Source organism: Pollachius pollachius (assembly GCF_949987615.1).
Source record: "Pollachius pollachius genome assembly, chromosome: 1".
Lineage (NCBI taxonomy): Eukaryota > Metazoa > Chordata > Actinopteri > Gadiformes > Gadidae > Pollachius > Pollachius pollachius.
In genome coordinates this window covers 42,435,343-42,449,987 of record NC_136934.1, presented here as the reverse complement: position 1 = coordinate 42,449,987, position 14,645 = coordinate 42,435,343, and the positions used below count along the sequence as shown (strand labels likewise).

Genomic DNA, 14,645 nt, shown 5'->3' with positions numbered 1-14,645 from the left:
AAAGATTGCACTCCCATACCTGTTTCACTAAATTGGAAGACAATGAAGTGACAATTACCGATGATGAAACTGATTATCCCTCTTTTGTGCGTGCATAGAGGCAGAGAAGCTGTAGTGACGCGCGGAGCACATCTGCCTGGCTGCATGGAGCAGCTGAACCTAAACGTGCTCCGACACAATGCGTCCTTCCCCTCCGAGCCACCCCGGCAGGACACCTCCTCCCGCTCTCTCCTCCCCTGTCTGGTCCATGAGGAGCAGACAGGCAGACCGGGAAGCTCCGGGACCACAGGACCCTGTGGCCCCAGGGCTGGAGCAGCTAACAGGGACCCCGAGGTTGGACTGATGAGTGGCGGGAGAGCCGCGTGCGATGGACCCCCGGACCCGTCCTCGGGCCCTGCAGCCCTAGGTGCTGATGTGTTGACCAGAGAGACCCCGGAGAACTTTGATATTCCAAATGTGGTGCACTAGGTTTGGAGAGTGCAAACAGAGCTTTGATATGGACAGGTCTGTCGCGAGGGGACGATGGAGCTGCCAATCACCTTGGAAGGGAGGGGTCAAGCGCATGGCAGGCAATGTTTGGCCCGGGATCCCTCCCTCAGAATCAACTACTTCATTACGTTTACCTCAAAACCTATTACTGTTTGGTTCCGGTTCACTGCAGTAGCCCATAGCACTAGTTCACCTCACTAGCCCATAGCACTAGTTCACCTCACTAGCCCATAGCACTAGTTCACCTCAATAGCCCATAGCACTAGTTCACCTCACTAGAACATAGCACTAGTTCACCTCACTAGCCCATAGCACTAGTTCACCTCACTAGCCCATAGCACTAGTTCAGATCACCGCAGTAGCTCATAGCACTAGTTCACGTGTGTGTGTGTCTAACACAAGTGCTTGACATGTGTTTGCTACAAAAGTGCTGAATGCTATTTGGTATTGACCACTCATTGAATGCATTTTAATATTTGGCCTTTGTATTTCCTCAGTGATTAATACTTTCAGACTGAAAAGCCAAAGGATTTGACTTTTCAGTCTTGAATAGCCGGCATAGTGATGTTACATGCATGACCTCTGTTTAACAGTGACTGTGTGAGAACGAAGCTATATCGGATTGAAGGAAAGATAGACACAAGGTGGTTTTTAGACACAACTCCAGTGTAGATATTATTCTGCTGTGGGACTGCTCAAATGTACAATGGTTTTCACGTGGAAGAGATACAGGCAATAAGGGGACAACATACTACCCCTGTCTTTCCTACAGTAAATACAGTATTAAATAAAATGCAAGTGCTTATACATGATGTCATATACCACACACTTTCACACATCCTAAAAACTGTATTGCAACTCATTCAGGATAAATATGGAATATTTCTATCTTGTGCCATAGAAGAGTATGGCCACAATATATAGAAAATAACAACAGTAAACAACCACAGCACTGCATGTCAAAGGCAATCCCCATAGCAACAGAACTATTCCTATGCACAGCTGAAAAAGACTGTGGCTTTGGAAACGCTGATTGCAGAGGCAGTAATGGGTATTGACTTCAGTTTGGTGAAGAATAAGATTGTTCTGGTCTGGTTAAAAAGTCGCCATTCCTTAGGACAAAAAGAAAGGCTTTCAAAGTAATAAGGCTCAATCATTTTACGTGAATTGAACAGTTCAGGTAAACTATACATTGCTGATTTTAAAACCTGTTATGTCATTTGGCAAAGTACATAAGAATATGTTGAAGGAGGATGGAACAAAAGCATATGCGGTACATATGTGCTTGCATGTATTGCCTTTGACACTCATGGCAATAAGAGTCCTGGTAATGACCTTGAACTAATCTTAAAATCCTTACTCAAAGCCGCCAACAATACGGAAATAATACGCACATCTGAAATACAGTTCATTCCTAGTTCATCAAATCCTGTCAACGACTTTCTGTAGCGAGAGAATAAAAAACGACACCGGCATTTCTCTTTCATTATCCAGTGTGTTTGTTCTCTGGATGATTCTGCCTTCCCTCTGCTAATTACACGTGAATTACATCTCACAGGGAAACCCCAATAACCCAACTTCTATTTGCAGTAGCTGCAACAGCAAATAAACATGTACCAGCATAGTGACTTAGTGGATATGTGCATGAAGCGTGAATGTGGAGAGAATTGGTGTGGTGTTGAGCTACAGTACCTATCCCATCCACCAGCACCCAGTATAGTTGAAGGACGAGGAGGATCAGGGAGCGGCCGCGTAATCCTGGTACCCTGAGAATTGAATGGCCCAATGGGCGGTCGGCCGGCCATCGCGTTGGGGGATCTGTATGCATGTGCTACCAGGCATAACATCAGGGAGGACTGTCTTGAACTATGTTGTTGATTTAAGATTCGGAACACGAGGTGGAAGGGCCCGGGAAAGTCCTGCTGCAAGGGGACCCTGCCTGGGGACCCTGCCTGGGGACCCTGCCTGGGGACCCTGCCTGGCAGCCCCCCCGCCTGGGGACCCTGCCTGGCAGCCCCCCCGCCCCCCCTCCCCTGATACCTATTCCTTGCATATTGGCCACCCACTCTCCGTTAAGTTGAGTGTGCATAGAAAACCGTTGTGTCCTTCCATTCATCTGGTTAAAAGTTCATCCTCTGTGTTATGTACAAGAACCGGTTAAAGTGTGTGTCTGCACAGCTTGAGGTGGAGTCGTGGCGGTGGATCAGCCCTGGAAGGTGTGGACCTCCTCTTGGCTGAAACCCTGCTGCCTCACCAACCTGGAGGCAGGAAAAGGAGGAATGAATCACACACACACACACACACACACACACACACACACACACACACACACACACACACACACACACACACACACACACACACACACACACACACTGCATCATTGTTTTGGCCTGTGCTGCTGTGTCAATCAAGATTAATTGAGGAAGAAAATTGCAATACATAGAAATAAACGGTCCAGTGGGATCTTAGTCATTACGTCTGGGTGACTCAACAGGCCAGACTTCAGGAGGGAAACATGGACCAGCCTGGTACTCACTCCTCTGTGAGCTCTGTGAAGGCACTGGGTCCACACACGCACACGTATACCCTGGAGCCCACTGGTCGGCTCAGGAAGTCCCGCAGCATGGACTGTTCCACCCGCCCTTTCTGGCCCGGCCAGCCGTCGCCCGGCTCAGACAGCACGTACTCCACCCCGAACCTGGGTGACGGGAGAAACCGCGCAGCCACATGAATGGAATGGAAGCCAAAGCTGCCCCCGAGAGGCCGAAGGGGTCGAACACGACGAGACTCCAGAGAGGGTGGAAAGCAGGCAATGGGCAGAGTTTACATCACGGCAACATTTCTTTCTCTCCGTTTTCACACAAGGTGAAAAAAGATAAATAAACAGCGACAGAAATTGGGGTCTGAGGATGCAGAGGAGTGTCGAAAAAACGAAAACATAAGTCAACCCCAATCTGCACCTCTGATCTGTAGCTGCTAGTTCATCCAGCTGACTGCGCCACGTGATGTCCTTCTCCTGCCGGTTGAAGAGGAGCAGCTTGGTGCTCCTGAGGAAGAGAAGCGATGGATCGTCACGTTAATATGAACAAGGAAACGTAGAGGAGCGTCTACCAAGCTCAAAGTAGCTGGGTGTTGATTAAAGGATCACACACACACACACACACACACACACACACACACACACACACACACACACACACACACACACACACACACACACACACACACACACACACACACACACACACACACACACACACACACACACACTAACACCAGAGGTCCCCATACTTGATGCTTCCCAGGTCCTGCAGGGACAGTTGGATGAGCCGGGCCATGGGCGTGAAGCCGGTGCCGGCGGCTAATAGGTAGAGGTGGGTGACATCACGGAGGGGGCGGAGACTGAAGGGACCCTCCGGACCGCTGACCAACAGATGGTCACCTAGACGACAATCAACACGACAAACATGGTTACAAAACAACACATTGGTCCACACACCAGGTTTCTACGTCTGTGACCACGACCAAACCATCGTTATTTTCATACCTATTCAAATCTTTCCTGAAAAGATTTTTTCCTTCTCCTCCATGGAATTTTAATCAAGAGATACCAGTTTCATTAATCGCTCATCTATTGTTCTGTTTGGTTGCTGTTAATGGCCGGTGTCCTAAGAGGTACAGCACTCTGTAAAACAATGGTTGCTTTGAAATGGTCTCTATAAATATACTGATTTGGAAAGGTATTATTAGCACGTCGATTTACTGTGGCCAGCTTTTGCAGTAAAAGTGAACTAGTCCTCACTCATTGAGTTATTCATAATCTCACCACTGGACACCACACCCGGTGTTCATATTAGGCTTCCAATGTGCCTTCATTCATTCTGTTAGGACTGATTATCAACTTATTACTTTCTAAAGGAAGGCCTGGCCCCCGACTCGTATAATATTATACAGACGCTGGCCCTAAGTGACTCGGTGTGCAGCCAGATCCTTCATCAATCATCCAAAAGTCTTCAGTTGTGTGTGCCCTCCGAGAGATAAGGACAGCACAATATCATTTTATCAATGAATCACTTTCATATACTTGATCGTGTTGTGATCTTCACTGCCTTAGTATTAATCATTCAGCTCCCTCATTTATCAGTCGTCTCTCTTCTTTCACCCTGTTTGACATGGTAGTGTTGCCAGCGTTTCACTTTTATTTCACCGTCCAAGTGTTTTCCGGGGTAATAAATTAGGTCTAGACCAAGTACATAATAAACGTTTGTTATGTTCATAATGACCCTCGATTAAAGTAATGGCTCAACAAAACATATTTGTTATCTGCCTAGATCAATTAATAAAGTTTTGATGGACTAATAAAAAGATATATTGCTCACTCTTACCATAAGGATTGAATTGATTATATTTAAATTTGTACACAGAAGAAATGATTTAGCAAGGTACACCCATAAAATGTTGACTTGAAAGAAGAAACTGATGTCAAGACAGACAGACAGACAGACAGACAGACAGACAGACAGACAGACAGACAGACAGACAGACAGACAGACAGACAGACAGACAGACAGACAGACAGACAGACAGACAGACAGACAGACAGACAGACAGACAGACAGACAGACAGACAGACAGACAGACAGACAGACAGACAGACAGACAGACAGACAGACAGACAGACAGACAGACAGACAGACAGACAGACAGACAGACAGACAGACAGACAGACAGACAGACAGACAGACAGACAGACAGACAGACAGGTTACCGATGTGCAGGGTGTCGAGTTGCGGGGTGAAGAGACCGTCAGGGTAGACCTTGATCATGAGGAAGATGTCTGAGCCGTTCGTCTGGTCTGGGGAGGCTGAGTCCACTGGGTCCACTGGGACCAGGGACTGCTCCACTGGCGTGTATGGCTTCACCACCTCAGCATCTGGATAATGTGGACAAGGACCATCATGTGGTGGTACGCTCAGATCGGTTCTTTAACCTATGGCTCATTACAAGTCATATTTCGCACATGTCATTTCTGGGGTGCCGAGTAGACTCCCGAAGATTCTGGATTCCATCCCGTCCATTCTGGGATTTTATTCTAAACATAACAGAATTTCTAAACGGTGACATCAAAGAAACAATTTATTTTAGTTTGTTTAGTAAATGGTTTTCATTTGAGGAGCAACACAGTGGCAGATCTGTGGATAAGATAATGGATGAGAGTAGACTTCAAAAGAGAAGATTCTGGATTCCATCCCGTCCATTCTGGGAATTGATTCTAAACATAACTGAATTTCTAAACGGTGGCATCAGAGAAACTATTTAATTGAGTTTGTTTAGTAAATGGTTTTCATTTGAGGAGCAACACAGTGGCAGATCTGTGGATAAGATGACGGGTGAGCTACACAGTAGCCAACCACATACCTTGGACCTGGGTTTTGAGGTAGACATGCTTCCCAACAGGCACGTGCATGACCGACCCACAGCCCAGCTGCAGCCGGAACACCGAGGTGTTGTGGTTGACCTCCGTCTTTGACACCAACACGCAATCCCTATAGTGGAGTGCTGCAAGGAAGGACAGCAGAAACAATGTGCCTAAAAGATACTAATAATTATAATAATAATAATAATAATAATAATAATAAGTGATTTTTAGCGTTTTACACAAACTCAAAATGACGTACAATAAGTTAAAACTGAAAATAAAATGCTGAGAAAAAACAAAGGAAAACTCAGTACTCCAGGGCCCCGTTTCCCGAAAGCATCGCTAGCCTAAGTGGTTCATGAAGTTTGTCGTACGAGCATCGTACAGTTTTCACACCGTTTCCCGAAAGCATCGTTGGTAACGAACACCCTGAAAACACTCGTAGCTAACGAGGGCTCCAGCGGTACTCGTAGGGTGCTAAGAGCATCATTACTACAGCCTCAGTGGAGTCGCCAGCTGGACATTCCGTGGTATTAGATGTGTTAGATTAAAACATCCAATACCACGGAATGTCCATCTGAATTAATTTCGCAACACCCCAAAAACAGTAGTTACCGCCGATATATTACTCATAGACTACTGTTAGATTTAAACAGCAAAAACAGAGACATGTTAGAAGTCAACAACAACATCATTTATTGCAGCAATTTAAAATTCCAAAAACACATGCACAGCCGAAATGTGCCGATCAAACGCCACGTCACAAGGCATATAATACAATCAAAGGATTCCATTGCTCTTGTGTGGGAGGTCACTTTCGAGCTGCATTTGCTGTCTCCCTCTGATTTTAATTCAACAACCGTGGTTAAAATGTCCTCATATTGACCAATGACAGAAGACATAATGTACAAGAATCATGCCGAGACCAGCGGGTGTCGAAGAATTTCTGCAGGCGTTTTTTGTTGCGATTGTTTGCATTAAGCACCTTAGGCGCTTTGGTGAGGCTGTGATGAAGTTCACTATTTATTGGAACGTGTCTAGACAGTTACGAACATCCATGACCATAGTTCATCGCGTTTGTAGCCTACACTCAGACATGAACTCATTATTGCATGCGGGTGTCTTCATTCATAAAAAAAACAAACAATTGTGGGTATGCAAATTATTCAAAAGAGGTCTAGAATTCTCCGCCTTCTCCAGTCAACCAAGAAAGCCTGCACCCGCGCCCCCTCGGTTTTACACAGGAAACATAAGATAAGACGGTGAAACCGCCGGGCGTGCCAAGCTGCGACCGAACCAGCTTGGCAGTGTAAAGAGGCCTATACATCATCCTGCCCAACAATATGGGCAGGACCTAGACCAAGCTCTCCTAATCGGGTCAGGAACGTTGCATTTTTAATGTTTTACACCAAAGATTGTTGACTAGAGAGTGCGTGCCAATCAATGAAACCTCATGCGGAATCAGAATAAGTCTGCTCTCTTTGCTGCGCAAAGCATGTTTCAGAAATCAGCACATTTAGATTAATGTAGTTGTCACACAAGCTATTTTAGACTTTTGTAATATGGAATTATTTCAGGGGGAAAATGCCGTGAACAAATCTATGCACAGTGCATTCAGGATTAGGACTGATAAAGCATTTGTCGGCCTAGGCCTAATCAATTGTGTTTTAATATTTGTAGCATTTAATTATTGTAGTCTATTATTTTCGTAGGATACTCTGCTGTTGGCCTTGATGGGGAGATATTTGAACCCTTTTTAACCTTATTTTCCTGCGACATTCCTGCGCCTCGCCCTCCTACAGAGCCCATTTCAGCACCGTGTCAATGGACAGTAACAAGCCTACGAACGTCGTTAGAGCAGTGCACGCGCGTTCATGTTAAGAGGAGTTTCAGGAAACGTAAAGATATTTACGAAGGTTCGCAAGATCCTTCGTGAAATGATCGTACGAGCTTGGATCCATCGTTATCGGGAAACGGGGCCCAGATAAATGAATAAGCATGCAAATGTAAACAACAAAAATATTTGCAGCATGCATAAAGTGTGACTATAATTAAGCATCACACACATGCAAGAAGTTGAGCACTTCTTGGTCTCACCTCTGTCTTTCTGACGCAGGAAGCTGTTATGAAACTCTAGAGGCTGACCCACACTGGCCCATTTCCCCTTGGCCTGCTTGGGTATGCTCAGCTGGATTTTCCCGACAGACCCTGCTGTCTGGACTGCTCCAACAAAAACAAACCAACACAAGGTCTGATTAGGGTCAGGGTGGATGTCAGAGAAACATTGGGAATGAATCAAGCAGGCGTTCGCTGTTGTACTTGCCTTCAACATTCCCCTCTACCTCTTCAGTTAGTCCTAAAATAAACATGAAAAGAGGAATCAAAAAGTTACCTACAAACAATGATAATAAAAAAATCATCCTACATGGAAGGGTTGTTTTATTAGAGCATATTTGATAGATAAGCCAAGGAAACGACAGATTAACGTTTCCATGCGTCTCACCAGACACTGATGCACCTGAAAATGTAATCAAACTCACGTAGATGAAGCATGTAGGACATGTTTCCCAGCTGGGCCTCCAGTCGCAAGACGCCGCCCTGCAGGTCGATGGTGGCACAGCCTGAGCGGGGGATCTGACGTGGGAGGGTAGGAGAAAACCGTGTTGGTCAATAGGAAGTACCATGTTACAGCAATCGCCTCCAGAAGATGATGTAGAGCAACGGTTTCCAAACAAGGGATGGGTACTGGGCCGCATTCAAATATACGGGTACACTAAAGGATTGGTTGTTTAAACCCAGTTGTAAATCACTTCAGGGTATTCCTATGTGTGCCAAATACTCAGACTATGGAATTTTCATTTGACAAATCACATTTCATATCACTCTGAAACAGAGTGAAAACTGATACCCAATCTAATTCTGACATTCATGTTAATTTCGAAATCCAAGTTCTGTACATATTCCATCGAATTGATATACAGTAGATCTCTGTGGGCCTGCTGAGGGTCCAGCTCTACTGGGCCCTGGCTTAAGACAGCTGGAGAAAAGCTGGTGTGTACAGTATTTGGCAGACTGAAGGGTTGGTGAGGCGCTTCAATAAATGCCTTTTTAGTGGATGTTGTCTTTCGTAATAATAGTTCAATTAATTAACAAAGATAATTATACTCCTTTGTTATACTCTTCAGCCTAAGCTCATTGAGGTGTTATTGGTTCCAATTAGTTTGATACATATTCCAATCCAAATCTTTGGAGTGCAATTAAAATCAAGAAGAATTTGGCAGACAGACAGCTCAAAAGCACTATTACAACCCTCTTTGGATTGATCAATTATCTTCACAGTTTTGCATAAACCCCCTAAATGCAAATACAACATTTCATAAACCAGAAGGGAACACAGCAAGTAAGCATCAAGCAGGCGTTGGTCACCTTTCTCTTGGTATAAACAACAATGTTAACAGTGGAGTCCGTTTGGAACCAGTCAAACCTAGGGAACAAGGGGAGAACACGGTCATTGTGATTGTAATGACTTAAACAGCAACAAACCAATGGCCACCTCTAACACTTAAGGCATACAAGGTAAGGGATGTTCAGGCAAACTCTAGTAAAGCTCTACCGTGGTCGAGAATCCTTCTCTGAAGGAGGGGCAAATCCGGTCGGGTGCAGCATCATAGAAGATGGAGAGGTGGGGGAGGCCATCAGTGGTGGTGGAGGAAGAGGAGGAGTGAGACCTGACCAAAATAAGATGATAAGAAGAGTGAGGTCATCAAGAGGTGTGAACAGCATTCTAAGAAAGAAACACAAAGTTGATCCACGCTAGGTTAGATAAGGGGTTGCTGTACCGTTCAGGTTGGAGCTGATGACCTTCTTCTGAGACAGAGCTGTTCAAAGACAAGGCAAATTTAAATTAAAGTGGCAGTGATTCTCTGGCAGATGGCCGTTAAGCTAAAGATAGTAAGACAAACATAGTGGTCCTGTTGCACATCCCTAGGTTGCTAGCAAGTGTGTTTTTGTGTACCTTTGACAGCCAGCGGTTTGACGGCCATCCTGCCCACTAGGCACTCTTTCAGCATAGATTCGTAGTTAACCCACCGATGGACCTGTGAAATAAGAACATTCATTTACTCAATTCCCATCTAAATCCTCTCAAGCACCAATACCCCACGTCAACATGTGAGGAACAGTTGTTGGACCAAAAACACATTTCACTAACCAGGCTAAAGGAACAAAGAAAACTATTTTTCAGTGGAACTGAAACACGGTATGATGACACACTGCGTACGTAGTCAACATTAACAAAACATTATTTTAATTCAGACATAGAAGCTTTAACGCAAAGTAATTTTAATTTGATTAAAAAAATAACGCATTACTCTTTTTTTTTTTTAAGGTTTTGCCCACAGAATATCAATGTCATTTTTGTTTTTTAGTTCTACCTACTTAACATTCAATTACACTTGCAGTAAGTGACTGCCTGATTATAATTGCAGTAAGTGACAGCCTGGTTACAATTGCCAAATCTGTGGTGCTACTTATTTGAATTAAACTACACTTGCAGTAACTGTTGATTTACAATTGTACTGAGTAACTGCCCATTTACAAGTGGGCAGTTGTCAATAAAACTCCCTCAAGATCACTTGGTTTAGTTTTTGCTTATTAAGTACATTTGGTATGAATGATAATGTTTCATTCCATTTGATAATCTAATTTTATTTTATTGGAATGGATTTAAAACATAATTTTAAAAATGTGATTAATCGTGTGTTAACTCACCAATACTAATACCAATACTTTAAATAGTTTGACAGCCCTAATTTAAATATTTTTTTAGTTTGGGCAATTTTTTACTTTGGACAATATGGGAAAAAGATATGATTTTTTTCCCATATTATCCTGCTATTTATATTTATTATATAAGGATGGAATCCAGCCTAGAAGACTAGTGTGTTTCTGTTCCACTTTAAATATTGATTTGTGAGAGAGAGCAGTGAGAGCAAAAGAGAGCAAGATTTTGAAACATAACAAAAGAATTCCCCTCCCTCCCTACACCAGATTCACAGGGAGAGATCAAACTTATCTGAAATGCATTAATTGTTCAGAAATGAGCCAGAAGCGGTCTCAAAATCGATATGTGCCAACACAGCGGTAGAAAGAAAATCACTAGACCATTTTACTCACCAATAGAAAATGCCTATATCATTTTTGGCAAATGACCCTCCAAATAGCTCTTCAATTGTACCTACACACCTTGAACTGTCGACCAGCATGAACAATATCTTGCATGCTCTGCATCCACTCTAGTAGAACTGACTGCAGCATGCCTACCTGATCAAACAGTTCAGTGCCGTCTCTCCCTGCCGCCTTCATCAGCTCCTCTTCCCCCCCTGGATGGTAGTCCATGTAGGGCGTCACATTGTACACCATGCCTTTAACCATGAAGAGCAACTGTTAATCATGTAAGTATGGCAAGACATTTCTTAACTAACTCTATGGAGAATTAAGATTTTTAACCTGTCAGTATAGACACTATAGTATGGGTTTTCTACAAGTGAAAACCCATACTAAAAGATAATGAAAGCATGCACTTAAGGTAAAATAGCCATGAGATAATAGATATGTTATGCTCAACTAGAACGACATCGCACTAGTTCGTCCCTTTGTTTTGACTGTAGGCATCAGACTAGACTAACCTCGTATGCACGTCCAGCAGTCGTCTCTTCTGCCGTGTTTCTTCAGTTCCTCCTCAGTGACCTCAATCAAGCGGCCTCTCAGCCCCGTGTGGTCCCGCCCACTCTTGGCAAAACGGATCCAGTCCATCAGACTGTGACCCGGCTTCAAGGCCACCTAACCAGTGAGAGCAAACGTGTGGACATCAAATTCTATCATTTAGGCCTAAATGTACAGTTGATATACCAAATAATATACAACAATTCAAGTAGTATTATGTACAGTGCTTACAGTGCTTCAGTATCATAAGTCAAGTTTCCTATCGCATTCAGGAGTACATGACATTGCATATTGTCCACCTGTTGAGCTAGTATGGAGAGTTCACTTTGGTTTATAACTTAACAACTTAACTTTATAACTTATAGCATAACAACCTGAGTTTACCTTGTTCCTCCCGGACTGTCCGGCCGGGGCCACCCGCTGTTGGGAGCCCGCCGCCGGGAACGACTGGGTCGGGACGTTCAGCATCTTGACTATCCGGAAGGATCCCAAATGTCGAAAGATATCTATTGGATCACCGTGAAATCAAACCATTAACAATGGTTTACTGCAAACGTCTCCTTTCACGGGCCAGTGTGAATGATTCCGCTGTGTTGACACAGTTCTTCAAAGCGGACAGAGTTAAACACTGGTGTCTAGAGGACTGGTTATATAGCATAGCTAGCCAAGCTAGCACAGCGAGTCTAGCGTGACCAAAAGTCTGTATCATCAAGGCTACTAACTTACAGTCAACGCAGGAGGCGTGTTGAACATTGTATGTCCTGATGTAACCAGTTACCTACTCCGGATATGTCAAAGGGACGCCATCAGAGTTTTTCGCTTACTAGTCGGACCACCCCGTCTGTTGAAATGTCCACACTGTTGTAAACAAACAACTGGGTCCTGGTTATGACGCAATCAAGAGGCGCCCGGCGCTTCACTGCCCTCTACTGGCGATTTGAGAATCACAGGTTGTTGTCTCTAATGTTGTCAACGTCATTGTGGGATATTTGTATAATGGTATAGAAAGAGCCCTATAGAGAGATGTCCCCAGATCTATATCAATAAAACCGAAATGAAACCGAAGTATAGTCAACAATTATTTGCAAAAGCGCTGAGCTATGGAAATAATTCAATTTTTTAAAATCAAAATATAGCCAATATGCATGTATTTTAACAATGTTTACTTTTATAAAATATCACTACTAAAAATAGACCTACCTGTCATGATATTAGTGAAAGAGTGTGCTGCAGATGAAACATAATTCCTTCTTCCCTCACGTTCATCCTCCTCTTCCTCGTCGTCAGAATCGGTGTCGTCATCATTTGGCCTACTGGTGTAAAGCATCGGGAAATAATGTGACAGTCCTACAAGTGGGAAGAAGCTGGAAACAAACGAATATGCAATAATCTACCACGTCACATTGCATAGCGTTGGTTGTTTAAACTGAGTGTGTTTCATAGCATGCCCGAGTGGTAACATGGAGTAGGTCTGCTAGGCAAACTGTCTTTCACAGCTTATCAACTAAGTCACTAAGAGGATTCCAAAATAAGACATAAGGCTACTCAGACAGACGACTTTCAATTCATCTAAAACGAGAACTTTCTTGTTTGTTTTTTTATAGTTATTATATATTATGTTTTGTATTTATTGCTATGTGTGTGCTTATGCGCAGGTGAATGCTTTTTTAACCAAGAAGGCATGGCCCCACTGTTCTTAGTCTACAACTCTGAACTTCTTCCTAACTCCTCTGACTGGGGGACTTTTTTTTCGAATCCTTGATCACATTTTATTTAGGGGTGGAATTTGTCTATAAATTTAAAATATGAAGTCATGATGGTAAATGATGCTCATCAAGCACTTCGTACATGAGCGAATGTCAATGTTGAATTCCGCCAAAGTGATGTTTTGTGTTTATTGCTTTTTGCTTTAAGGATAGGATACTGCTTTATCCACCGCTTCCGTAGTCCCGAGCTCAGATGTGTCACTCGGCTGTGTTAATGCCTGGTGGAAACAGAAACAGACATAGTAACTTGTAACTTTTGATTTCCTTGTTATACTTAACTACCGGCAGATGGCAGCAAAAACTTAGGCTAGTGATACACAGGCCGTTCTCTCTTGTGATTCAGATTATTTATTGTTATTCCTCTGTTCTGGTTCACCGTTTGTTCCCCGTTATTTATGTGGTAAAATTAGAAAATACAGATTTTAAATATTTCCTGGTTATGTACACCATATATACCTATCTAAGATCAATGCTTCTTTATGAAGCATCAATTTAATACAGTGTTATTGACAAGCGCAGGCTCCTCTCCTCTCCTCTCCTCTCCTCTCCTCTCCTCTTCTCCCCTCCCCTCCCCTCTCCTCTCCTCTTCTCCTCTCCCAGCCTCTCCTCCCTTCCCATCTCCTCTCCTATCCTCTCCTCTCCCATCCTACCTTCCCTCTCCTCATCTCTTATCCTCTCCTCTCCAAGCCCCCCACCCCCTCCCATCTCCTCTCCTCTCCCATCCTCACCTGCTCTCTCCTCAAATCCCCTCTCCTCAACTCCCCTCTCCTCTCCCATTCTCCCCATCCTCTCCTCCCCCCTCCTCCCCAATCCTGTCCTCTCTTCTCCTCTACCATCCTCCCCTCTCCTCCTCTCATCTCCTCTCCTCCCCATCCTCTCCTACCCTCTCCTCCCCATCTTCCCCTGTCCTCTTCTCTCCAATCCTCCCCTCTCCTCTCTGCTCCTCTCCTCTCTTTCGCCCCTTCGCTCGCAGTGAATGCAGACACAGGGCAGATAATTACAATTTCAAAACCATTTGCCAGATCATTACCAGCTAATCCTGTGTTTGGTCTGATGAGTCACGCGTCTCATTTGCCACGGTGCCTCACAGCTAAGGGGTCTCGCGCAAACACTGGCCGCACACCGCCTGTCCAGATCCTGCAGAGGCCGAGGGGGAGGGGGGGAGGGGGGGGAGGGGGGGAGGGGGGGGGGGGGGGGGGGGGGGCGCAGAGAAGCCCCTCTGGGACATAGAAAGGATCACAGAA

At 44.4% G+C, this 14,645-nt stretch overlaps 1 protein-coding gene across 3 annotated transcripts; it reads right to left on the bottom strand.

Annotated features, from left to right (window-relative positions):
• Positions 1-1,048: 1,048 nt before the first annotated feature.
• Positions 1,049-12,499, bottom strand: cyb5r4 (cytochrome b5 reductase 4). 3 transcript variants are annotated; one of them, XM_079746114.1, is made up of 17 exons: positions 12,362-12,499; positions 12,020-12,141; positions 11,599-11,752; positions 11,234-11,334; positions 9,927-10,008; positions 9,751-9,789; positions 9,525-9,639; positions 9,338-9,395; positions 8,452-8,545; positions 8,235-8,267; positions 8,009-8,131; positions 5,911-6,051; positions 5,261-5,425; positions 3,784-3,934; positions 3,453-3,539; positions 3,029-3,190; positions 1,049-2,747 (listed from the first exon to the last, which is right to left on the bottom strand). In XM_079746114.1, the coding sequence occupies exons 2-17, from the start codon at positions 12,101-12,103 to the stop codon at positions 2,693-2,695; spliced, it is 1,644 nt and encodes a 547-aa protein (XP_079602240.1). In that variant the 5' UTR covers positions 12,104-12,141; positions 12,362-12,499; the 3' UTR covers positions 1,049-2,692. The 3 variants fall into 3 exon arrangements, with proteins under 3 accessions (XP_079602240.1, XP_079602241.1, XP_079602242.1); XM_079746115.1 differs by having other exon boundaries at positions 12,418-12,490; XM_079746116.1 differs by lacking the exon at positions 12,362-12,499 and having other exon boundaries at positions 12,010-12,100.
• Between the last annotated feature and the right edge of the window lie 2,146 nt (positions 12,500-14,645).

What these genes read in the sequence shown, in the direction of transcription:
- cyb5r4 (XM_079746114.1), bottom strand. Translation starts at nt 12,103, where the DNA reads ATGCTGAACGTCCCGACCCAGTCGTTCCCGGCGGCGGGCTCCCAACAG. An exon ending in GTCCTACATGCTTCATCTAC is followed by an intron (nt 8,268 to 8,451) that starts GTGAGTTTGATT and finishes TGTTTATTTTAG; the next exon opens with GACTAACTGAAGAGGTAGAG. An exon ending in GGTAGAGGGGAATGTTGAAG is followed by an intron (nt 8,132 to 8,234) that starts GCAAGTACAACA and finishes TTGTTGGAGCAG; the next exon opens with TCCAGACAGCAGGGTCTGTC.